This window comes from Symphalangus syndactylus, chromosome 6 (assembly GCF_028878055.3).
Source record: "Symphalangus syndactylus isolate Jambi chromosome 6, NHGRI_mSymSyn1-v2.1_pri, whole genome shotgun sequence".
Lineage (NCBI taxonomy): Eukaryota > Metazoa > Chordata > Mammalia > Primates > Hylobatidae > Symphalangus > Symphalangus syndactylus.
Window position 1 is genome coordinate 48,653,933 of NC_072428.2, and position 23,859 is coordinate 48,677,791.

General features: G+C 45.4%; 1 protein-coding gene across 14 annotated transcripts in view; it reads right to left on the bottom strand.

Moving 5' to 3' along the window:
• Positions 1-23,859, bottom strand: part of PPFIBP2 (PPFIA binding protein 2) — a 143,899-nt gene that overhangs the window by 823 nt on the left and 119,217 nt on the right. For 6 of the 14 annotated variants that reach the window (XM_055282553.2, XM_055282552.2, XM_063641105.1 and 3 more), the window contains 13 exons: positions 22,777-22,844; positions 21,160-21,217; positions 20,119-20,160; positions 15,817-15,955; positions 14,071-14,212; positions 13,257-13,385; positions 7,497-7,647; positions 7,121-7,232; positions 6,797-6,885; positions 6,378-6,500; positions 5,070-5,195; positions 4,189-4,377; positions 2,232-2,968 (listed from right to left, as the gene is read on the bottom strand). In XM_055282553.2, the coding sequence (XP_055138528.1) occupies positions 2,774-2,968; positions 4,189-4,377; positions 5,070-5,195; positions 6,378-6,500; positions 6,797-6,885; positions 7,121-7,232; positions 7,497-7,647; positions 13,257-13,385; positions 14,071-14,212; positions 15,817-15,955; positions 20,119-20,160; positions 21,160-21,217; positions 22,777-22,844 (1,563 nt within the window). In that variant the 3' untranslated portion in view covers positions 2,232-2,773. Of the gene's footprint in view, positions 1-486; positions 553-2,231; positions 2,969-4,188; positions 4,378-5,069; positions 5,196-6,377; positions 6,501-6,796; positions 6,886-7,120; positions 7,233-7,496; positions 7,648-13,256; positions 13,386-14,070; positions 14,213-14,625; positions 14,659-15,816; positions 15,956-20,118; positions 20,161-21,159; positions 21,218-22,776; positions 22,845-23,859 lie in introns of those variants that run through there. The other 8 variants (XM_063641098.1, XM_063641104.1, XM_063641103.1 and 5 more) reach the window with 6 other exon arrangements.

Here is a 23,859-nt window from a genome sequence, read left to right on the forward strand (position 1 = left end):
CAAGATATGGTTTGTCCTTTCAGGCACGCCAGGATGTGCTCACAAGCCTTCCACACTGTGTGATGCCACAAAGTCAGAGGCATGATAGGAAATGCATGTGTCTCTGGGCAGAGGATGGAAGTGTCCACTAGGACAGGATGCAGCCTGGGCTCTAGGCTGATGAGACAGGTGATCCAGAGCTGCTGAGCATCTTGGTTTCCTCATCTCTAAGCCTGGGAAGAGGACCTGAGATCTAGTGTGCTTTAGCTGGCTTTGGCTAACAGCCCATGAGCCTCCCCAGTGCCCTTAGGGGCTCAAGGTCCAGTAACAGGCCAACAGAGAAGGCCCCTGGGCTGCCTTCTGCCTCGTGGCTGGCTCAGGCTCAGGCTGTGACCCCAGCACTGAGCACCATTCTTTGCCGTCCCCCAGGCCTTGTGCACCACCACACCAAACTCACTGGGCCTCCCTGGCACCAGTCTGACTGTGGGGAGAGGGTCAGAGTCCTACCGTAAGGCGGTGAATGTCTTGGGAGAGGAGCCCTATCTGCGTCACGGTACCTTCCGAAGGTGCCATCTGTAAAATGGGCAGCAGCCTGGTCAGCACACATGGATGCAGCTCGTGATTCACAGAGATGGCATGCAAGTCCTGACGTGCTCAAGCCTGGCTTCTCCAGGGCATGCTTTCCTGGAGGGATAGGCAAGGAGTGGGCCAGGCCCTGAGGAGTGACAGGTGGGTGGAGCACATGCTGCTCCTGTTCCTGGGGAAAGCCATCAATGTCCCACACTGCATGCATACCTCTCGTGGGGCCCCACTGGGAACTGGCATTCAGGGTACACAGAGGCAGGACACAGGCTTGTCAGAAGCAGCCCTTCTGCATGTGTTCAATGTTCCAGCTATTTCCAGGAGCAGAGAGCAGTAGGAATGAAAGCCTTCAGGATGCTAAATAGACTCAGCTAACCAGGCAACAGGAGCTCAGACACCAATGCCCTGACATAGGTGGGCATCCTTCCTCACTAAAGAGCCTCCCTCCTGCCCCTCCTCAGGTAAGGCTGGTCTCTTCCTCCTTCCTTAAACCTACTTAGACACTGTAGATTTGGAAACATCCTCTGTAAATTTGGAGGGCACCAAGCGTAACCCCTCCCTTGTTTTATAGGTAGGAAAACTGAAGCCCACAAAGGGAACAGGACTGACTTGAGGGTGCAGAGAATCAGTGGCAGAACAGTTCCATGCAGGTTTTGAGAACAGGTACATGCAGAGATCCCTGCACTGACATAAGAAACAAGGGACAAAGCCCGCCCTGACTGGCTTTACAACTCCAATGGCCAGGTGTCAGCCTGAATGAGCACTTGCCATCCAGCAGACCTGGGTACCAGGATCTATCAGTAGCATTGCCAGCTGGCAAGCTTGTCCCCACATCTCTCACCTCCCGGGAGGCAGTGGCCTGCAGCAACAGACCATGCCTGAGGCTGCTGGTAGTTTAAGAAGCAAATCTTAGCATAGCCTCCATCTGGGACAGAATCAGAGTGCTACAATGGAATGGGGTCATCAGGCTGTGCCCAGGCCATCAGACAGCGGTGACGTGGTGTTACTCTTCTGCGATGAGGCCCAGGGGATTGAGGGGAGCCAAGTGCTGCCTGGGGGCAAACTAGAGTCTCCTGACCAAGAGTCCAGACTGGCAAGGCACGTCTCTACCTCAGTCCCAGCCAGACAAGGCCCATCTGGAGGAGCCATTATCAGTCAGTCAGCCTCTAAATCAAGGGGACAGATCTCTTTCAGTTCTGCCAGCAGACAGACCAGCCCCCACCGTGGTTATGAGCCTGGCTAAGTCAGTAATAGAGAAGCCAGCAAAACACATGAAAGAGAGTCTTTCCAGCAAGGTGCCCTTGTCTCTCCCCACCATCCCCTTCACTGGGGGGGCTCATGCCACTAAAACCAATCAGCTTTCAGGTCTGCACAACAGATGTGCCCTACAGTCAGGATGTGCATGAGACACGAAGCCCCCTCTGCTTCACAGAGGGAAGCAAATTCGGGAGCAGTGAGACCACGGACCTCCTCTGAAGGCTATGGGAGGGGGTCCCGCCTTGTTCTACCCCCCTGGTGAATCCTGAGTGTGCAGCTGGCCGAGGACCAGGCTCAGTGCCACCGGCTCTTCAGCTCTGCAATTGGTAGTTCAGCTCTGCAATTGGTAGGACTCCATTTCCAGCTACCCTCAGCTCTTTTTCCCCAACAAAGTTAAAGATATGTTGCGCTGCTTGCTTTCCACATAAATACTGCTTTTATTACAAGAAAGAAGAGACCACCTCTGAAGTAAGGCACAACACAATTCCATTGTCACTGTGGCAGAAGTCCCTGTTGCTCATCCCTTTGATCTCAGCCAAGACTGTGGCCCATGAGCCTAAGGCACTTGAGCTTTTCCCTCAACTGAAGCATAGGGGGTGCCTGAGAGCTGAGCCTCATGGGAGTGTCCACGGTCTCTGGACCTGCATCGAAGTTCATATGTTTCCACTGGTGCTGAAGATGAACATCAAGAATTACTAGAAATGTAAGTGTCTTTAAGTGTCTTTCCTCCTGAGTCCACCTTTGGCAATGGTCCCCAAAGCCTGGCCCCTTAGAGATGCAGCTCCAGATCCTGGCCACCTTCAGGGTTCAAAGAGAGACTGGCCCAGGAGTACACAATTGCTGGAATGTTCTCTGCAAGTCATGCACACGTGCAGGGGTGAGTTGCAGTTATATGGTGACACACATGGTGTTACTGTGAGCTCTCAGGGTGCACAGAGGGCAGGTGACAAGGGCATCAGCTAATCTGTCCCACCTGGTCCAGCCCATCCAGTTCAGGGGCATTAAGGGGGCTGAGGCCCCGGTAGCCACTGTAGACCCTGTGACTGTCACTGACACCATCACTAGGCTCCATTGGGCAAATGTAGTCCGTCGATTCATCGAACTTCTTTTTTCTAATGTTTCCAAAGTGTGAAAATCCTAGTTTCCTTGGCTAAAAAACAGAAAATGCAAGATTATGAGAAGGCAATCAAGGCAGTGTGCAGGTATGACTGACAATATACTTAAAATTTAAGAGCAGGCCCGCAAGGAGAGGAATAATGTAAACTGCTCCCAGAAAGACTGAACAAAACAGAGCTCTTGTAAGCAATTTCTATGCTGCAGAAAGGCCAACAGGCAAATAATCTTGAACAATAAGAGCTGCCCCTCCAATACTATGCCTGAAACTCATGCCTGGCTGCCACACCAGAGTGACTTTCTTATTTCCATAGATGAACTGGGAGTTCCTTTAGAATGTACTTGAGGTCTGCACTTGAGGCGAAGCACAGAGAACTTGCCTCAGCACAGCTGCTGGCACCCCAGCCCTTTCCCATCTCAGCACCTGGCACCATCTAAAGGCACGTAGGATAGCCTCAGGTTGCTCCCTGCCCTAGCGTCACCCAGCACTGTTTCTGCCTGACTCCCCCAGACATACTTCCTGTCCTGCTCCCCTGGGAAAGGAGGTCTGTGCCTGAGTTGTAGCTGGGCATGAAGCATCAACATTACCAGGGATAGGACCAGCCTGGCCTCCAGAGGTTGCCTGTGGGTCTGAAGTCTGGCAAGAATGTGGTCTGAGGATGCTGTGGCTCAGGCAGGTCTAAACGGCTTTGTGGGATTCTGGGAGCCCCAGTGAGTAGTGTTGGTGCTTGGAAGACCTGGGGACCTCTGGGTATCTGTGTGCTGGCCACTTCACGAAACAAGACAAATGGAACCAGCTTCCATTGGGAGCACTTCCTATATCAGCCGGACAGCTTTGGCCAAGATCCCACGGCATTGCGGCATGCAGGCGGGCCTGACCGAAGGAAAGCCAGACTCAGAGCGCTTCCGCTCTGCAAGGTGAGTCACAGCAGCAGTGGGGTAGAGGACGAGCTCTAAGCCACCTGAGGATAGGTGCTTCCTGCACATATTTTCTAGGTAAAGAAACCTGCACTGTCTTCCTTGGACTCAAAACTGGTGGAGAACTGGCTTAAGAAAGACTGGCCTAACAGACCACAAGCCCATAGCAGAAGCTGAAAGATCCTCTTTGTCCAGGCTGCGCATGCTGCTCTGGCTGTGGGCATCGCGCCAGGTACTGTGCCGCATGAGGGCCAGGAGGCAGCCCAGAGGGCTTGAACAAAAATAAATTATTCAAGATTATTTCTGGGAGGGCCCACCCAGAAAGGGTCTGCAACTCACCCGGACTTTGGCTGTGGTGGTCAGTGGTGTGTAAGCTGGTGAGGCCATTTTCTCTCGCTTTTCCTGTTCAGACTCCGGACCAATCAAGGCATTGAACTTGGTGGTCAGGTGGCGCCTGAGGAGCGTCTTTTGTGGGGGGATATTGAGAAGCATAGCCAGGGTGTCCCCAGTGAAGCGTGGCTCCAGGATCTAAGAAGGAACCAGAGACAAGCCTGGCCAGGAGCAAATACAAATGGCTCGAGGGGGAGGATGCTGAGAGATTGGCCTGTTGGGGCTGGGGGCACCTCCAGAGCAGGAGCTCAGTCGCTTGTTCTGAGTCCCACTCCTCTCACTGGCTGGCACAGGGCCTGGCTCTGAGCACATACTAGCACATTTGCTGACTGACCACCTTGTTTTCACAGACCAGCAGAGAACTGGGACCTCTTTGGTGAGGCTGTCTCTCAGGATCTCCTCTGGATGACATCCAAGCCACCACACTTCCTTATTTCCCCTCTGGCTTTGCCACTGACAGATCTGAGTAGTGATAAGGATCATATTGCAGCAAGTGGGAAGCTGCATTTTTATGGCTTCCCCGTCCCTTCCCCAGCCCTGCTGTTCCCTCAGGGACAGGCAGACCTGCCTTGTGTTGGTCTTCATGCAACCCATTGACCTAGAATCAAGTCTCATGCCAAGGAGGTGCTGCCAGAAGGCATCTTGCTTCCATGAGGTATATTAATTCTCAAGGACAAGTTATCAAAATACTTTGAGATGTCAAATTATGCAAGAACTTCAGAAGAAGTACCTATTTTTTTCGTTAGATTTTATGTCTTGTCCTTAATAAATAAGTTTCTGAATATCCCATTTGCACCAAGGCAGGTGGGCTAGGCCAGAGAGCCACTCACAATGAGGCCTCCATGGACTCCACTCCCTCGAAGATTGGGTGCATACTCTGCCAGGTCCACAGATCGTAACCACTCCATCACCCTGTGGTTGGACCACTGTACAACTTCTGAAGGAGAAAGGTTACTCTGTCAGAGGGAGAAGGAGAGTGAGGAAGTTAGGCTTAATAGGTCCCACCATGGTCCTCTGTGGAGTCAGCCCCTGTAAGTAACCCTGCCCCAGATGCATCACAACAGTAGAAGGCCCTCAAGCTTAGTGACCCACCCCATCTGCCAGAGCACCAGCCTCCCCAGTTTCTAGGAAATAGAGCTCCCACTGAATCTTGCAAGATCTTCCACACTGAGATATCTCGATCCAGAATTCTGTTACTCCCTCACTTTCTGGCTAACTTTGAGACAAATAAATGAGGACATTATAGTTATTCTTTCAGTGATTTAACAGAACTTTAGAGATGACTGTCAATTACAATCCAAGTGGTTTATAGATGAAAGATCTCCCTGGTGTGGCCAGTGATTTTAGGGGAGCACACCTTAAGATACTTATTCCTAAGTGCTCTCACATAGCACTGTGGTCTTAAAAATGCACAGTGCTGTGCCTACATATACAAGACATTCAAAACATGTTGGTTGAATAAGGAGAAAATAGGAGATAGATGGCAAAGGTAGCAGCCCAGGAAGCTGAGTTAATTTTACAGCAAGGTTAGACCTAGTTCCCAGGAACAGAGGAGATAGGATGTGACTGACAATCTTCAGTTTGCGGGTCTACCAAGAACTCCAAAGTTCATGGAACATAATCAGTTATTTCTTCAAGACTTGGGGTGCTGTTATTTATGTATACTATTTCTTCTGTAGCAAGACTGCTCATGGATCCCCTGTACCTGGGCCTGGAAGTCAGTTAATTTTGGATCTACAAGTAGGGATACCTATTCTGAAATGTCTAGCTTCTACGGGCTCCTCTTCCCCCTCCTCTGTCTCATCTTTTTTCTTCTACTGTGACACCCATCTTTCCATTTTGTCTTTCCCTCCCCCTCTCCTTTGCACCATCTCCTCATCTCCTTTAATCACTATGATGACTTTACAGCATGTGTCTCCCCAGTGGAGGGTGGGAGCTTAGAGGTCTATGGCTACTGTGAGACACAAAGTACAGGTAACAGATGTTTGGGGCAACAGGAAGCACAAGCAAACAAAAGAATCCCAGGCACCATGGTCCAAAAAACAGTGCTTTTATGATGTCATTCTTGTTTGCTCATGCTCGATGTTTCAGGGGTCCCGGCTCAGGGCTACCTGGAGAGATACTATTTGTGGTCTAACCTCATCAGCTGGCCGCCGGTGCAGGCAGTGGGGGTTGAACTTGTTGACATGCAGCACGTGAATGGCACATTTGATGCTGAGATGATGTAGTTGGCTGGTGACTTTTAAGAAGAGTAAATCATTCTGAAAGAGGAAAGTTTGGTTGATAAACCAGAGTTTCCAAAGTGACAAAAGACCCCTGATGTCCCTCACCAGACCAAGCATAGACAAGTCAACCGCATCTCAGGAAGGTGCACGTGGAGACACCAATAGCTTATCACAGTGGTTTGTACTCTGCTACTTGGGACCTCTTTTGTGACAAATGATACTATTTCAAGGCCTTAAGAATATATAGAATCAAGTTTAAAATAACCACCATGGGTACACGTGAGCTGAGTGCTCACAGGGACAACTGAAATATTTAAAGAAAAAGTCCTCACCACAGTTAGGTATTGCAGCATTCGTCCGTCAACTCTAGATTCATGAAACTGGTCTTTGTACTGGGGTAAGCCAATATCATCAAGCCACCCTACAAATACAAAAACCCCAGATGTGTCAGGATTCATGAGAATGAGAGAATGTAGACACCAAAAAAAGGGGAGCAAATTATATTTTGAGGTTCATTTTATTCCCCCAAAAGTTTAGTAATTCCTCTGCCTTTTACCAGGAGACAGCTGTCCTTGAGGTACCCATTTAACAGGGAAATTCTTTCTACTCTTAGTTGCTGCCAGAGACATACTTAATACATATATGCCTATCCTTACGTGTCACCCAAATGTGGTCTAGCAGTGCAGACTTCTCCTCCTGTTTGGTGTTGATGGCTTTCACTGCTAAAACAAGCTTCTTCCTGTGGAGTGGGTGCTTAATTCCTAGCTCCTGAAATTAAAAGATGAAGACCACATGTGAAATTTTGGCAGGCAATTTGGCCCTCAGAGAAAGCTGTGTCTGGGTGGAGATGCTCTGAGAGTATGGCAGTGGATCTCCGCACCGTGGCCTGGGATGCCAACCTGCAGCTACAGAGGGACTCTCAGCCTCCTCCATCCATCCTCCTGTGTGTGTGTGTGACAGGAGTGGTGGACCCTGGTCTCCCCATGCTTTGGGGAGAAATGGGAGCCTCCTCTCCCCAAGCTCAGCCCTTACCTTTTCCATGTCCTGAGGGGTGGCTGTCAATAAAGTGTGGCCAGAAGATACCCACTGCCTGGCAAAGATCACATACTGAGCCAGGCCAAAGTCCTCCAGCCATGCACATACGCGCTCTGTGCTCCACTGGGCAAAGGGGGCGTTGGCGTCACTGGGAAGCAGGAAAACAGCATATTCCTGTTAGTGGGAGAGCCTGAGGTTCTGAATCTAATCATGTCTCACAAACAAAACAAAAGAAAACAAAACAAACCTGTTTTTTAACAAACAACCTCCATCATGGGATTCTGTTGAACAAAATTCCACTACAACACACTCATAGGAGGTAGACCCTAGAGTTTTCTTAATAACACAAGATCTGAATTTCAAATCTCAGGCTACTTAGAGAATGGGGCAGCCTGTATGGCCCTCCTGAGATCATGTTCACATGTCCTAGGTCTGCATACACACATATACATGCCACAAGTCCAGAGCTGTGGCCTCATTACGCGGAATCATCTTTTTAGGAAAATGCTTAGAAAACTAGTTTTCTTAGCATTTAAGAGGGTCGGTTCTCTTAACATGAAAAAAAAAAAAAAAAAACACCCAAAACTAAAAGCAAAAACTTTCCAATCAACAACAGCTAACACACTACTTATTCACAAAACAGGAGGAACATTCACATTAAAGTCAATAAAAGGACAATATGTTTTTTATCAGTACTAACAACACTGGTCTGAGAGTCGTAGCCAGTATTAGAGATAATAAGAACAATAAGTATAGCTATTAGGCAGAAATAAAGCCATTCTTTACAGATGACAGGACTGCCCATTTAGAAAACCCAAGAAAGCTCAGTAAGGTGGCCAGTTATGAAATACACATATAAACATATGTAATGTATATGTTACATACAAAGATCAACAATTTTCTAATACCATCAATGCACAGATACTAATACTACTGTTAAAACAATTTAAAAATCCCACTCATAGCAACCAACATTATAAAACATCTAGGAATTGCTTTAACAAGAGACGTTTGGCCTTGTGTGATTATGTGTGGGGATTGCGGGGGTGGGGAGAGGTATTGACTACAACAGTCAACTGAGCAACATAAAAAAGGACATGAATAAATGAAAAGCTAGATTATGTTCCTAGACAGGATGACTGGGTTTTATAAAGCCATCAATTCTTAAAGACATTCATTTTTCATTTAAAGTGTGAATATAATAGCACACTGAAAACTCCAGTAGTCATTTTTTTTAGGGGGGGGATTCGACAGAGCAACTTTATGTTCATAAACGAGGATTTATAGAATATCGAAGATTAGATAATCCTTCAAAGACCAGAAAGATTCCTTCAAAGTGCCCCTAACATAGTAGATTAGATTAAAACATTTTTTTAAATGCCTGGTTGAGCTGTTGTTGTTAAAGTGAGGGAATTCCTTAAAGGATAAGCATGATAAGAATGCCCCATTTTAGATCAAATGTTAGAGATGATGTATACCCTGGGGCAGGGACTGAGCAATCATAATCTGGAACTTGGGCTTTCATGGGTCCTGAAAATGTTTTACGAGGCCTGGAACTTATAAACTTTCTCCTCAAAAAAAGTATAAAATTTGAATATATAATTAGAAACAAAAGGAATATTTAGAATTAGAAAACAAGCCACAAAAAATTGCAAGTTTTGCAAAACAAAAAAAATCACAAAATCTAGAAATATTTTATTATATAAAAGCTTGATATACTTCTATAGTTTGATTCTTTTTTGAGACAGGGTATTTGTTATTTTAGAGATGGGGTATTTATTTTAGAGACAGGGTTTTAGTAATTAATTATTTTTAGAGATGGGGTCTGGCTCTGCTGCCCAGGCTGGAGTGTGGTGATGTAATCATAGCTTATTACAGCCTTGAGCTCCGGGGCTCAAGCACTCCTCCTGCCTCAGCCTCCCAAGTAGCTGGGACTACAGGTCTGAGCTACTGTATCCAGCTATAGTACTTCTTTACTCTCATATTTTGGGTGGATACTCTTTGACTGCTTCTTTGTATGTCCACAACTTTATAATATATTCTATGACAACAGATGGTTGATTTAGTCTTTCTTCTAGCATGACTGATCAATATTTATCTTTTAAGACAATAGTTAAGAAGTTTTATCTTCACAATTTATAACTGGTATTGTCATGTACATTTTTAGAATCATTTAAATTTAGAAAGGCCTCTATCAAATGTCTTTTATATGTGAGTTGTAAAACTATAACGCATTCAAGTTTTCTAACGCTACGGCTAATCTTAAACATTCTTTGAATTGACAATGTTCATTTAACTCATGTGTTGTCTATGTCCTTGTGGCAGTACATGAGTTTTATGTTATCTTTGTCACTGTCAGTATATCATGTAAACTCAGCAAGAAATTTCAACCTTTTCCCAATGGGTTCATATCATTCATCTTATATGAACAACAATCTAGAAGGCTACTCACTCCTTTTGTTTAAAACTTACCTCTTGCTCTTAGCAAATTACTGCTTTTGGTATGATCTGGATTTTTTGTTTATAATTTGTTTTTTAATGTAAGAATAATTTTTCTCAAATTTCAATGCTCATTTTATCACTTTTGTTTTATATTCTATTTGGTTTTTATTTCGTTTGTTTCCTTGTTTCTTGGAAGTGGGAAAAACAAACACATCTGAGGGACATTTCAGTTCTTTTTTAAATTTTTTAACTTATTTTTTGCCTAGCCTTTGTGAACCTAACATTTCAGCTCTAAAGGGGAAATAAGTGTTTTTGAGATCATAATTGGAAAACCTCTGTCCTATCGACCTTTTCAAAACCACCTAGAGCTCTGGGCCTCATCTCCAGCAGTCTTCCCATTTTTTGTTTTGTGAATCCTCTCCTCCCTCCTAAGCCTTGATGTGTTCACATAGAATCAGGCCCAGCTTCTGCACCTCCTTCTCAGCTCCTCTCAGTGCCAGCATCTCCCATATCCTCAGCCAGGGCACCACTGAACACGCTGGGAAATAATTTGGAGATGACAGAGAAGATACCCTTCATATATAGCCAAACCATTTGTTTTGTTGACACATTCCAAAACATCTTTTCAAATTGCAGTTCAAATGATGTAGCTGAGATTTCTCAAATATGCTCTTCTCACAGTAGGGGGAGAGCACATGGCACATTTATAATTGTACAGTTCATTAGTGAGTACAGAGCACTGAGCGAATCGGCACAATGGGAAGTAGAAGAAATCCTGGAAGCCATTTGTGCAGTAGGAAAGCTAGTGAATTAAACCTAACTAAACTAAATATGCAGTGACTGCAAACCACATGCACACACATCCCCCCCAAACCCAAACTACATGGATCTCCAGGTCAACTTCCCCTTAACAAGTCTCCCAAAACCCCCACAGCTGCCCTAACACCATCTGTTACAAGGAAAAGTATAGACCAAGGGAAAGTTGCAGTAAAAATAGTCAGCAGTCTTAAAACTGGTTGTGTTTAAAATACCTTTTTTAAGCAAAATTTTCAAAACACCTGGCCCTGTTAACACTATGATCAGACTCTCTCTGGACCCTGGAAGGGCTCCATACAAAGGAGGGTCCCTGAAGCTTAAGCATCTTTACATTCATGATGAATCTGACTCACCATGCGTGTAGGAAAAGGAAACAAAATGGGTCCCAGGGTAGGGGAGCAGTAGGATTGGGGACCTCTCCTAAAGCTGGAGTCCTGAAGGGCAATACACTCAGTAGATCAACTCAGGAAAAAAACACTCCTCAAAGATGGGATCCAGCCATGTGGCTCTAGAGCCTGTTTGCCTTAAACATTACACTTTACTGCCTTTTTCTCAAAAATAGTAACTTATAATAAACTCACAAACTAAAATAATTCCTAAATGGATTACTCAAAGTTTTTAAAAATCACAGAAAAAATTTAAAACAAAATGATGAAAGAATTCACAAAGTGGATGAACCTAATTCTATATAAACACAAAAATTCCATGTATCAAAGTATCAGAAGCAAAAGTAAAATTCTGCTACAAACCTAAAAATACTTCGTCACATTAGACATGACTTAATATCTTAATAGAGAACAGTTAGAAATCTATAAGAAATACATTAATAATGAACAAAAATGCAGATAATTCACAAAAGAATTAAAAGGACAAACACGAAAACTAAATTACCAATAAAAAGGAAATTTGGAGGTTCATAAAAGTAGAAAACTTTGAAAAAGAAAAATTTAAATACTTAATGCTGACAAGGATGTGGGTGTAATAGGCACACTCTGTCCAGCAGTGCTGATTGGAATGTAACTCCTTAAAACTTTACCTGGGAGAAGAAAGAAAATGTGTTCATCCATAATCTGAGAGAGAGTGCCTACACAATGTTATCAAATATCATATTTAAAAAAAAATCGTTTTATTGAACAAAAAAAGGTTGGGGCTAGAGGCTTTCAGTATCAAAGTACTTTTCCTAAAGAATACTAGCAGCAACAGTTTTAAAGCTACACCTAAATATTAATATCTAGAAATTATAAATATTAACAGAGGACATTAATATATATCAAATTTCTACTTAAGAGTCCTAAAGGCCTTTCTTTTCCACCAGCAAATTCATTTTGTACCGTTACGATAAACATAATCTCATCAGGACCTCTTCATACTTCTTCCCTTTCTCATCCACTGTTACGGTTAATAAAGCACAAAGACATTTGAACAAAGCATCCATGTGGCTGGAACTGCAGTTTTTTCCTTTGGCAAAGAAAGCTACTAACCCTGGTCACCCCATGCCCTAAAGTGACTGTCAGAACACAGATAGCTCCCTAACCGTGCTCTCCTACTCTAGGGACAATGCTGAGGAGTCTTAGGAAAGTTTTTATACCCTGACCCAATGATTCTCCTTCTAGAGTCAATCCTTCAAGAACTAGCCAGAATTAAAACAAAGATGAATCATTCAAGTTTACTAAAGCTTGATTTTTTTTCAGCTCAGATAAATCAGAAACAACAGTAATGTCTACATTGAGAAAACTGCCAAGTAAATTAGAATATCTAATTATTGAATATACAGGTAAAGCTTTCCCTGGCTCACTTTCTAAGGGCTCTGAATTGGTCTCTGACTTACTTAGACTATGTCCTTAGATTCTCTAGCCTCTAAAAGCTAATGGTCTACACATTCTCATGTTTCTTTTCAAGCTACCTGGAGTCTGGGGATACTCATCAAAGAATAAATGGATCTGGAAAGGTTCTGTGTCTCATGCACCAGGAGGACCTGGTAAGACTAGAAACCTGTTTGGCAAGCCAGGGAAGTGGAGTATCATATCCATGTGCAAAATAAGCTAAGACTCCTTTCCACAGGAGATGTAGGTCTGCAAACAATATGATGCATTTAGGGAAATGCTTTTCTTCCTTAATTGGAATCTATATTATTTCTGAGAGCGGATATCTGAATTATACGTATCATAACCAGTAATTACCTGTACTTTGCATTGGTATATGGCAATCTTGAGGGGACTAAACTGAGGAGAGTTACAGCTTTTTTCCTTTTGGTTAGATATAAAATGTCACATTCCAATCCTGTGGAAGACCCCCAGGAGTACTGATCTTGGCTGAGTAACTCAGAACTTAGGAGATATTGTGCTGGAGATGACGTATTGTAGGGACTGCTTGACTGGGGAAGAGAATATGGAAAGGAGTTTCCCCAAAGCCCAGGAGTAAAGATTCACCCGTGCAGGTTTGAAGGGAGATACTCTTTTTCACAGCAGGGAGATCAAAGGAAAGTGGGTAAAGCCTTACCTTTTCTGTCCCTTGGAGTCCCTGGTCCTAGAGAGTCTTGGCCCTGCGGTTGCCCGGAGCCCACCTCGTCGAAACTCTGCCATCCCCAGCGTGTCAGTGTTGAAATTTCCTGACTGAGTTCGGCGGATTCTGCATGGAGAAGAATCCATGCAGACTGTCATGGAATAGTCAGAAAGCCTACAGTCACTGTGCTTCCTCTTTTGCAAGGCCATGCAGGCCAGCACAGGGACTCTTGGCAGCACTGCTTCTCCGTACCTTCCCAGAGATCAAGGATCACAACCTGTTGCAGCTCCTTGGCCAGACTCAAGCCTCAATTTGAATCCTGCCTCAGGTATTTGGTCACTTGCCATAGAGGTCAAAGCAAAGTTTGATGCCTTGATGCCTTGTAGGAGGCCCCAGTTTCTGCCTCATGTCACAAAGTGGATCAGTTGGGCCAGCAAGTACTTGGCTTTCAAAGATTTTTCAAAGATTTCTTAAAACAGACTGACTCCTAAGAAGGGAGAATACAGTCTCATCTGTGTCTGTCCCAAAGCCAATGTAATATCAGCTGCAGAGATTATGTTCAGGGTGTGTGGAATGGGTGGGTGCCTAGGATGCATGACATGAAAGGCAACTGGATATATTCAATGGGTGTCTTTCATACTTCTCCTTCTCTTGGCCCTGAAAAATATCTCAGATTCTTCTCTTTGAACATGAACACTCTGTTTTGACTGCTGTTTCAGTGTCTAATGGGCCAGGGGCTTACACAGACTCTTTGCCCAATCAAAAAGAAACATTCTAAGCAGTATAATTAGGATCAACAGCACCAACTTACTTTCCCCAGAACTTCTTAATGCCTTTAGGATTCCGTTTACCATCTGGTGTCAGAGGAGATTGAGGACCTGATTCAGTGCCTGATGATGCGGATGAGAGGTCATTGACCACAGCAGTGTCATCCCAGCCACTTTCTGTGTCTCCTGAGATTGGAAGAAGGCAATGAATGTGAATGTAAGGACGTGACCTCTGGAACCCTTCTTCCCCAAGCCTGGGCCCTCCCCTTCAGTGGGAGTCCAGAGAATCTGCCCAGTTCTGCCTTCAGGGCAGAACTCCATACCAAGATCCCAGAGACTAGTGGGGACTCTAGGCTTCCTTGCTGAGAAATTAGTGTGCTCAATATTTCAAATCTAGGTGAGCTAATGTCTTTAATTTTAAGGATTTGGGGTCCAAAGTACTTGTGGATTATTCCAACAAGCAGCTTCTTTTTCCTCAGAGGGAGATGCATGAACGCAGGCAGTAGTGGGACCCTGGCTGAGTGTTGGTGAAGGGGAGGGTTAGGGTAGGGAAACAAAGGCATTCTCACTCTCCACCTCACCTGGAATGGGTACAGTACCTAATACGGGGGCACTGACACTCCGGCCACGATCTCCAGTGAACCAAGAAGCAGAGAAGCCACATGAAGAAACAAGAGAGGCCAAAGTCCAGCCCAACAGAGTTACGGGGAAGCAAAGAAATAAACAAAAGAGTGTCATCGAGCAAGAGAGAAAAACTCAAACAGAAAAATAATCCCGTGGAGAAGGATGGGGTGAGTGGTGACTGACACTGAGAGGAGGTTTCGTGTGAGGGGACCAAGTGTTCCTGGTGCCCCTTTGTGACAGGCTGAGGTGTCCACACCCGGGGAAAGGAAGGGACAACAGCAGGGGCTGAATACTCCAGGCCACAGGCAGCTCTTGTGCAGGTGCCTGGGCTCACTCAGCTCAGACTAGAACAATCTGAAGCCACAGTGAGTCCAGTTTGAGTGTCACTAGAACACACCCATTCAAGGGCTTATCTGAAGTTCCTACAGCCAACGGCAGAGCTGGCCTTCATTAGACCAACACATGGGCCAGCTCAGGGAAGACTGAGGCTAAGGAGCCTCAGGAAGAACTCTGCCAGGACCAGAATGTTCCCTCCTGGGCCCACTGAATCTTCTGCTGCTGGTGGGGAAGGATGGCTTATTTTGAATGAAAAGCAGCAAAAGCCTCTGTGGTTTCAGGTCTTACCCACCGAAAGGATACCTGTAGACCGACACCCTTGCCCATTGGCCACTGACTCCATTTGCCTAAGGAAATGCTCCCACTTGGAGTGCATGATACCCTCCTACTGGGAATAGGGAAGCTGCAGAGAAGAAGGTGGAGACAGGAGAGAGAAGATCAGAATGACAGAGGAAGGAAGCGCGAGGGGCAGGAAGGGTAGAAGGGGGTGTCTGAGAGGAGAGAAAACAATGCTAGGAAGGACAGGAAGGGGTTCGAGAGGAGGAAGAGAAGAAGAGGAGAGGAAATGAGGGTGAAAAGCTGCAGCCGAAAAGAAGTACGGGATACACACACCCTGGTTTGCTGAGACTGTAGAGTGCTGACCTTAGAAGACAGCTCGCCCAGGGGGAGCCTCTAGAGGTGGGACCACCCCAAGGTACAACTTGTTCCAGCCACCCACCCCACCATTCTCCAATTGTGGATTGTGGTGGTAGGTGCAGGGATCTTATACAATCACTGAAAGTGCCAAGGACGCTGCTCAAAGGCCACCAGCACCACGGCTGGACACTCACTCAGCCTCAGCAGGCTGCTCCCCGAGGCGTCAGGCTGGCAGGCGGTGGGAGGAGATTTGGCAGCCTCTCCATTGGGCGTGGCTCCTGAAAGCTTCCCAGGTAAAGTGGGATATTTGTGCTCCGCCAAGAAAGGGCTCTCCTATTGGAAGGTGAGAGAAAGAGAGAGATACCGACTTAGCTGTCAGCCTCAGTTAGGAAATCCTTGGATACAGAACAACTCCATTTTCCAAGAGCCATTTTTCACATATGGTGACTTGAAGACCCCTCAAGGAGTATTTAGCTAGTCTGAGAAAAGGGACCAGAGTTCCAAGGAAGGAAGAAACTTTCCCAAGGCCACACAGTAAGACAGGGACAGAGTCAAGTGCAAATCCTGGGCTGACTGAAACTGACTCTAACAGGAAGTGAAACTGTCTTGCAAAGAGGCCTTTGCTGTCTGGCCTAGTGCTCAGAGACTCAATGAATTAACAGCAGTGAATTACTCTGTAAGCTCTTTGGATATGAAAATTGGCATTCTAATAAAAGCTGCCTAGTGTTTTATCATACATACATACATACATATATATGTAAAATAACAATCCTGCAAGAGAGGAAACTGAGCTCAGTCTGATCTGGGCTTCTCTGTTTCCCCCAGATTTGCTTTCCTGTGGTGAGGAGAGAGGTGCTTCTGCTAATTGGAACCCTTACTCAGACCAGGCAAGGGCAGATCTCTGTGAGGGCCTGACCAACTGCATAAATGATGTGGATCTTGCCTGAGAGCGGCTATGGTACAGAAGGGAAATTATAGTTTAAATTTGGAGCAAAAGAAGAAAAAAACCCTATATTGTGATCATGGCTTCTTAAAAAACATCATGTTAAGGCAAGCATGAAGATACACACACCCTCGGGGGAGGTGACAACAAGAAACGGGCCAGAGGACTACATGCCAACAAAGCTCCTTTAGGAACTTAGGATCATAGTCTGCAAGAGGCAGAGCCTCAGTGCAGCCAGCTCCATGCTTGGACCCTGGCCATGGAAAGGTCCCAAAGAAACAAGTTGATTAAATGAGGAAGAAGATAGCACTTATTTGGTAAAGAGGCATATAATGGCCTCTAAATCTGCAAACCTGAGAGAAACACAGTGGAATGTGCTGTGAAAGTGAGAATAAAAGAAAAGAGAAATTGAAGCAATGTCACTAAAGGAATCAACTGTGGATCACCTGATTAGATCCAGAAGAAAGTAATATAAAAAACAAAACAGATTTCAAACTGGCAAGTCAGAACAGTAATGGAAGACTGCTGTGACTGAGACATCTTTTGAAGTTCCATTTAGCTAAAGGCCAAATATTCAATATATTTCCAATTCAATTTGCTTATAAATATATGTCCTAGAAATTGTTTGAGATTCAGTTCATTCATTGAACATTGACTATAACTCCCTACAAATAGTTCAGAAAGGAGAGATACAGTGAGAGGAAACTGAATTCTGAAAGAATTCTGAAAGAACTGGCTGGTGGAGCAGAAGTAACTAGAACCTTGAGAGAGGAAGGCTATGAGATTTTCAAGTTTGTGATGACCCATGAGGTAAAGATTAGACATGATCAGACATGTGGTCAAGACCCACAGTTTCCAAATGGTAGTTCATGTGCCAGCTGCTCTTCATAATTACCTGGGGCAGTTGTAAAACAACATGACTTCCTAGATCCCTCCTGTGCCCAGTCCCTGATTTGGTCCCTCTGGAAGCACACCCCAGATGTCTATACTTTTAATAAGCATCTCAGATTATCTCAGATTATACTAATGCAGTCAGACCCAGGAACCACTGACTGTGAGAAGGTACTGTTCAAAAATTTTAGAGACCTGAAGGGCATGACTCCAAGCTCCCTATTATATAGGACATATGGAGGGGGGGAAGAGCTCTCAAAAACATGTTTCTGGTTGCATCATCACGCATGCTCCCTCAAGGCAGGGCAGAGACAGCCAAGGAGCCAAGTGGGCCACCTGGGGAGCTCCCTGAGGAGCTGAGATGCAAGGAGAACACAGACCTAACCCAAGGATGGGGTTTAAAAGGCAGCCCAGACCTGTAAGAAAGACAGCAAAAAGGAATCAAGGACAATGGAAAGGGCTCTCTGAGCTCTGCTCAGGCCAAGAATAAGAGCTGGGAAGAAATGACTCACTGATGTGGAAGGCAGTGCAATGTCAAGACGTTGACGCAGAGGAAACAAGGATGCTCAACTCCAGCTCTGTTTCTCCTGACTCCAAAAAGAACAATCCTCCTGGCTGTAGGGGAACAGAAGCCCCAGCCAAGGGAGTAGTGTAGAACTGATTATCCAGCTGCTTTAAATTAGAACAGAGAAGCAGCACGCCAGAGTGGAAAGGGCCTAGGCTTTGAGTTAGACTAACTCAAACAGAGCTGTTTCTCTTCCACTTCTCAGGACCTCTAGTCATTTCTAAATGGAGAATAACAATTACTACCTCAGGTTTGCCAGGAAATAACATATCCACAGAGCCTAGCACACAGTGGACAGTGGATAAGGAGAAGCACAGGAAATATCACATACCCAGGGCTTAACGAAACAGCAATCTAGAAGAGCAGTCCTTAGACCACAGCAGGCACTGGTCAGACTACATCTAGAATATCACACTCCAAGTCTGGTCCAGGGCACAACTTGAAGAATACATTGAAAAACTAGCGCTGATCCTAAGAAGACTAAGTAGCAACTTGAAAGGCTTGTGATCCATGCACATGAGAAGGTGATGTTCAGCCCAGAGAACAAAGCACTCAGAGAGGGCATGAGGGACTTAAATTCCAGAGCTGTCAGGAGTAGGGGAGATTGACTTTTTCCATGGGCTAGACATGGAGGGAGAAGATCAGCAGATGCACATTTTAGAGAAGCTCACAGAGCTGCAAAATAACACAAAGGACATCTTACAATGAAATGAGCTCTCAGTCACAGAAAGCAAGAGCCAGTTTAAGCAAGGGCCAGACACCAAAGTTAGGGATACTGCAGAAAGATGACTGTGGAACGGTTCTGCACCTGTGGAGCTGTTCTGGGGAGGATGGTGGTGTATGTGGGTAAGAGGGGAGGGTGGTCATGTTGAATAACTGAGGTTGTGTAAGATTGTGATTATGGTCAAAACCATGTAAGAATTACTCTTTTAATCTGGAGCATTTTTTTCTTTATAAATAGTCCTACGTCACTCATATTTCTTGGTAATCAAATTGGCGTCTTAAACCTTGAGCCTGTGAGCTGGGCGTGCTTCCAAAGGAGCAGGTGGTCACTTACAGGTGTGCTTTAGAAACACCTGCGAATGACCTCTGTGAAGCTGAGGAGGGAGGGGGGACTGCTGAGCGATTTAACAGCTGTCTCCATAGGAAGCCTTTCAGTTCACAAAGGGACCGCACCAACCCCAGGCTCAAGGGACTGTGTTGCAGAGCACCTGGGCAGGGCAGCAGGCAGAAGACTTTTGCTGTACAGTTCAGATGGCCCAAGGAATGGCTGCCCACTTGAAGCACCAACTGCTACAAATATGGAAGTGTAGAGAAGCCCCTTACATAGATGCAGACGTGCAGAAAAGATCTTTCTCTTATGCAGATGTGGAGGAGCAGAGATGCCTCATTTTACCATATGGATGTGAAAATATAAAATGACCGTCTCAGGCAGAAATCAGCAAGCAATGAGAAGCTCCATGTTTCATATGGACATGGAGGCAGGGGACAGAGAAGGGAAATGCCATCAGCATCACAATACATTTTCCATATAATGTTATAAATGGTGGTTGGGTGTGGCTGAAATCATGCTAATTATATGAATCTTCATTTCTTTATGGGCTCAGCATTTTGTGCACTGGCCTAAAAACTTAATCCTCTTCCACAACAGGCTCCCCTGGAGAAAATCAGTCCTAATGGAATTTTTGTAACATGACTTGTTCATCAAAGCGGGAATGAGTATATGCTTGTGTTTTTTTAACCATGACATATCAGCACAGAAAGGATGAGAACTGTCATGTTCTTCAGTGTGCTGAGATCGTAGCAATCCCCTTCCCAGTGATTAAATCTAGATTACTTTGTTAAAGATTAATTTTTCTTAGCCTATAAAACAGAGGTGGTAATAAATCCTGTCCCACAGATAATGGTAGTGAAAGCATATTAAATAGCTGAGTGCACATAAAAATAAAAAGGGAGAGAAAAGTTGCGTTTTTCCTCTTGCCCTCTTACTCCTTACAGTTAGCACATTTTAAGGTTACGAAAACTATGACTTGCTAAATTAAAATACTAGCAAACAGTGTAACCACAAATAGACAACGGGGCATGAAGCCAATGTACCTTGGGTTCTACCACCGGGAAGGGCTGGTTCCCATCCATACACTATGGAGTAACAAAAGGATTTCGTTTATGTGGAGAAAAAGAGACTTGTGTTATTCACAAACAGCAACAACTCAGGACTACCTGTTTGCTTACATCTGAAAGGCACATCCCCTCCCTCCACATCTTCATGTCAAGTAATCACCATCCAGGGCAGGAAAGATCCCTGTCCAACTCCATGGACAGATGTCCTGGGCAGCTGCCAGCAACATGACCATGGCAACCGAGAGACATGTGACCATGGGAGCCGAGCCACTGAATGAGCCCAGGGCTCCTGCAGACTTCAGCTTTTATGGTTCTCCACTGTATCAACAAGGAGGCTGATGAACATTATTGGAGACCAAGGGATGGTATGCAGCACAGGCTCCCTGAAGGGTCTCTATCAGGGCAGGCTCCCTTGGTCTCTAATGACCAAGCTCAAGAGCCTGCTACTGGCTCCTGCAGCATGAGGTCCACCCACATGATCAAGGGCTACTCCTATATAAGGAGCCACAAAACCCTCCTCCATCTTTCCAGACTCTTAACAACAGCTCACTCTCCAACATCCTGAAGATCCCACATCTTTCCTTGGGATCATCTCCTTTATTCACATTAATTCATCATTAAAAAATCTGTATGATGTCCCCAAGTGCCCCAGAGATATAGGACTAGTAGTCAAGATCTTCCCTGGCTTGCTCTGTCTCATGGTTCTGACCTTACCTCTTCCTACTCCCCACCATTTTCCAAAACCTGCTGGTGCCCAGCAGACTCTAACCAAGCTTTGCTGATCTCAACATCTTCTCTCATCAACTCCAGGCAACATTTCCTGAATTGTGCTTCTTCTAAGATGCTTTGGGCCACACCCGGTTAATTTTCTCAAAATGTTCATGTAATTTCTGCTTCCTCCACAACTTTATAAAATCCTCTACAAGGTAGGGACCAGGACCTGCCTATATATCCCAGTACTATGCTAGGCCCAAAAAAGTAACTCAGTCATCTTTAAGGATAGGTTGATGAGCTGACCTTATCCACAGATTCACTTCTCAAGTCTTCTAGACTACAAGAGAGCTTTTTCTGAGCCCTGAAAAAAACACAAAAGAAAGAAATAGTTATGAGAAGGGGGTACATGTTATCACTCACGCAGAGGACATTTCAAATGCTTAACCAGTGGTCTTGGGCTTAGGTTCAAAGTCATGAAAAAAAAAATACCCTGTCATAATAGCCTTTACATACAAAATGAGACTGGCCCACCTTGGGGGATAGACTGGTCCAATAATGTCTTAGTAAGGGCATGACGAGTCACTTAAATCCAAATGAAGTGTTCTTGGCATTGCACAAAAAGCCAGAATACACTCAATTCTGCTGCACTGGGGTGACAATTGTGTGGTCACAAAAGGCCAAGGTCTACAGTGTCCAAAGAGGGGAAAGGTGCTGATGCTGGGCTTGCCTGAGTCTAAGAGTAATCCAGGGAGCAGGGACCTGGGCCTCCTTAGAGTGGATATGAACACATTAACCAGCCATGGCTCCAGAACATCACCTGCTAGGACCCCTCCACACTCTGCTCTGGATCTGCATGCCCATCTAGTCTGCTCAGACTCATTTGGCTCTCTCAGGGTCTATTTTGCAGAGAAAGGCACCAAATGTGTCAAGAGGCAATGCCACCAGTGGTCACATGGGTAACCTGTGCCAAGTCTCCTTGGCAGTCATATTTCTCAGATTATACGAGTAAGTCATCATTTTAAAAAATATTAGTCTCTTGTAAATCTGGTCAGTCAGAGTTCCTTGGTGTTGACCTTCCCTCAGTGAACTCATAAACCACAATTCTTATTCTCCAAAACTAAGGATTGCCTGATCAACTTCTCTAACATTACCATTTTCCTCTGGGCTAAAGGCTCAAGGGAACAACTGTTTTCTGGAAAGTGGACTCAGAGTGCAGGCTCTGGAGACTCAGCACCATTCTGGGGAGTTTCTGTGATGCTTGTGGTCATCTGCCCCAACACCTTAGCTGAAAGGCAGCCTGGTAGTGGTTGCCAGTACCTTGGTAGTGAAGCCTCCATATCTCCCTTACATGGGGCTCAATTTCAAAATGTGTGCTAAAGTACAGACATAGGGAACTAGATTTAGGTTTATTTTAGAGGGAACAAGACAGATGGCAGTCAAATGACCTCAGAGGTGAGCCCATTATTAGTTCATTGTTGTGAAGCATCCCTAAAGCAATTAGACCAATTGCTATGAGAAGACATGGCCATCCCTAGAGAGCTTCGATTGTCAAAGGGCTAAATTCACTCTAAGAGCAGGAGGCAGAGGCTGACAAAAGCAACACACATCACAAAATGCTCTCAGCTCTGAGGAGCTGCTGTAAGACACAGATGAGTTGCAGCCACCTCTCCTCTGAGGCTCCAATCCCTGGCCAGATCCTTTCTCAGTGACAATGATCCACACCCTCAGCCTGAAGGATGAGAAGTCCTTCTGTGGCCAAAAGAGGTAGGCCTGTTTTGTAATTGCCCTAACAACAGAGGGGCAGGTGCACCTAGGACTCAGTGGCCACGCTTACCATTCACGGCCATCACCATCCACTTCGGCAGCCCCAAGGCAAGCCTGAGAGCACAGTGGCTGTGGGGAAATGCCCAGGCCTCTTACCTGGTTTCCAGTGATTTCTGTGGCAATGGAGGTGGCCCCACTGTAGGAGAGCTACATCTTGGAGGCATCTGCACCAGAGACAGAAGAGTCATGGTAGAGGATAGTCTGTTTGGGGACCACCCACCATCTTTCCCCCTGCTTTACATGATTCCTTTTAGGGAGACATTTCTTCCCTGGGTGCAGCCATGGTGGATACATCATTATAGATGCCTTGCTCTTTCAAGAGGCAAGGGGGCGTGGTAGGCCTATCAGTCCATCTGGGCCAGCTTGCCTCTCCTTCCTGGGCCCTAGAGCTTAGATCATGTTCATATCCCAGTAGTACAGTCCTGAGACCTGGGTTCTTGGGCTTTTGTGCTCCTTCCCTTTCTGAGCTTGGTTCTTCAGCTTTTCCTTTCATTCAGCGAGCCACTGCACACTCTTTTAAAAACATTCTTTTTGGCTTAGGTTAGCCAGAGCCAAATTTTGTTGCTTTCAATGAGAGAATCCCATTTGATATGGTCACCTGACAAACATCAGCAACATCTACTCCCTGCCAGGCCCTGTGCCAGGTCTGGAGCAAGCACTTCCCACATCTGGGAGACAGACAAGTAAACTAGGATAACAGAATAATGTGCAATGCTCTTATGGTTCCAACACCTGTAACACAATATGGGAATAGTGGGAGAGAGGGGCTCCCTCTCACTAGAGGGAAGGCTGAGAAAGCTTTAGAGAGGAGAAAAGCTGAGCTGAATTTTGAGAAATGAGAACTGGTTAAGGCAAGAAAGGAAAGAACATTACAGATGGAAAGACCATGAGCTAATGATGGTATGAAATAATACACTCCCGTGTCTTCAGTATTGTACCTACCACAACACTGTGCCTTCAGCAGTGCACCTAGCATCACAGGCGGAGCCACCTTGAGCCAGTGGTGGTTATGAAAGAACACAGTCCCATGTCTCCAGTACTGCCTCTTTTCTCTAGATCCTAGCATCCTCTTGGTCTACTATAAGAACAACCCTGGCATTATAGTATAGTTTTAAAAACCTGGGCTTTGTGGTCAGACCTGGGTTCAAGTCCATATTCTGCCAGGTACAGTGTTCATCA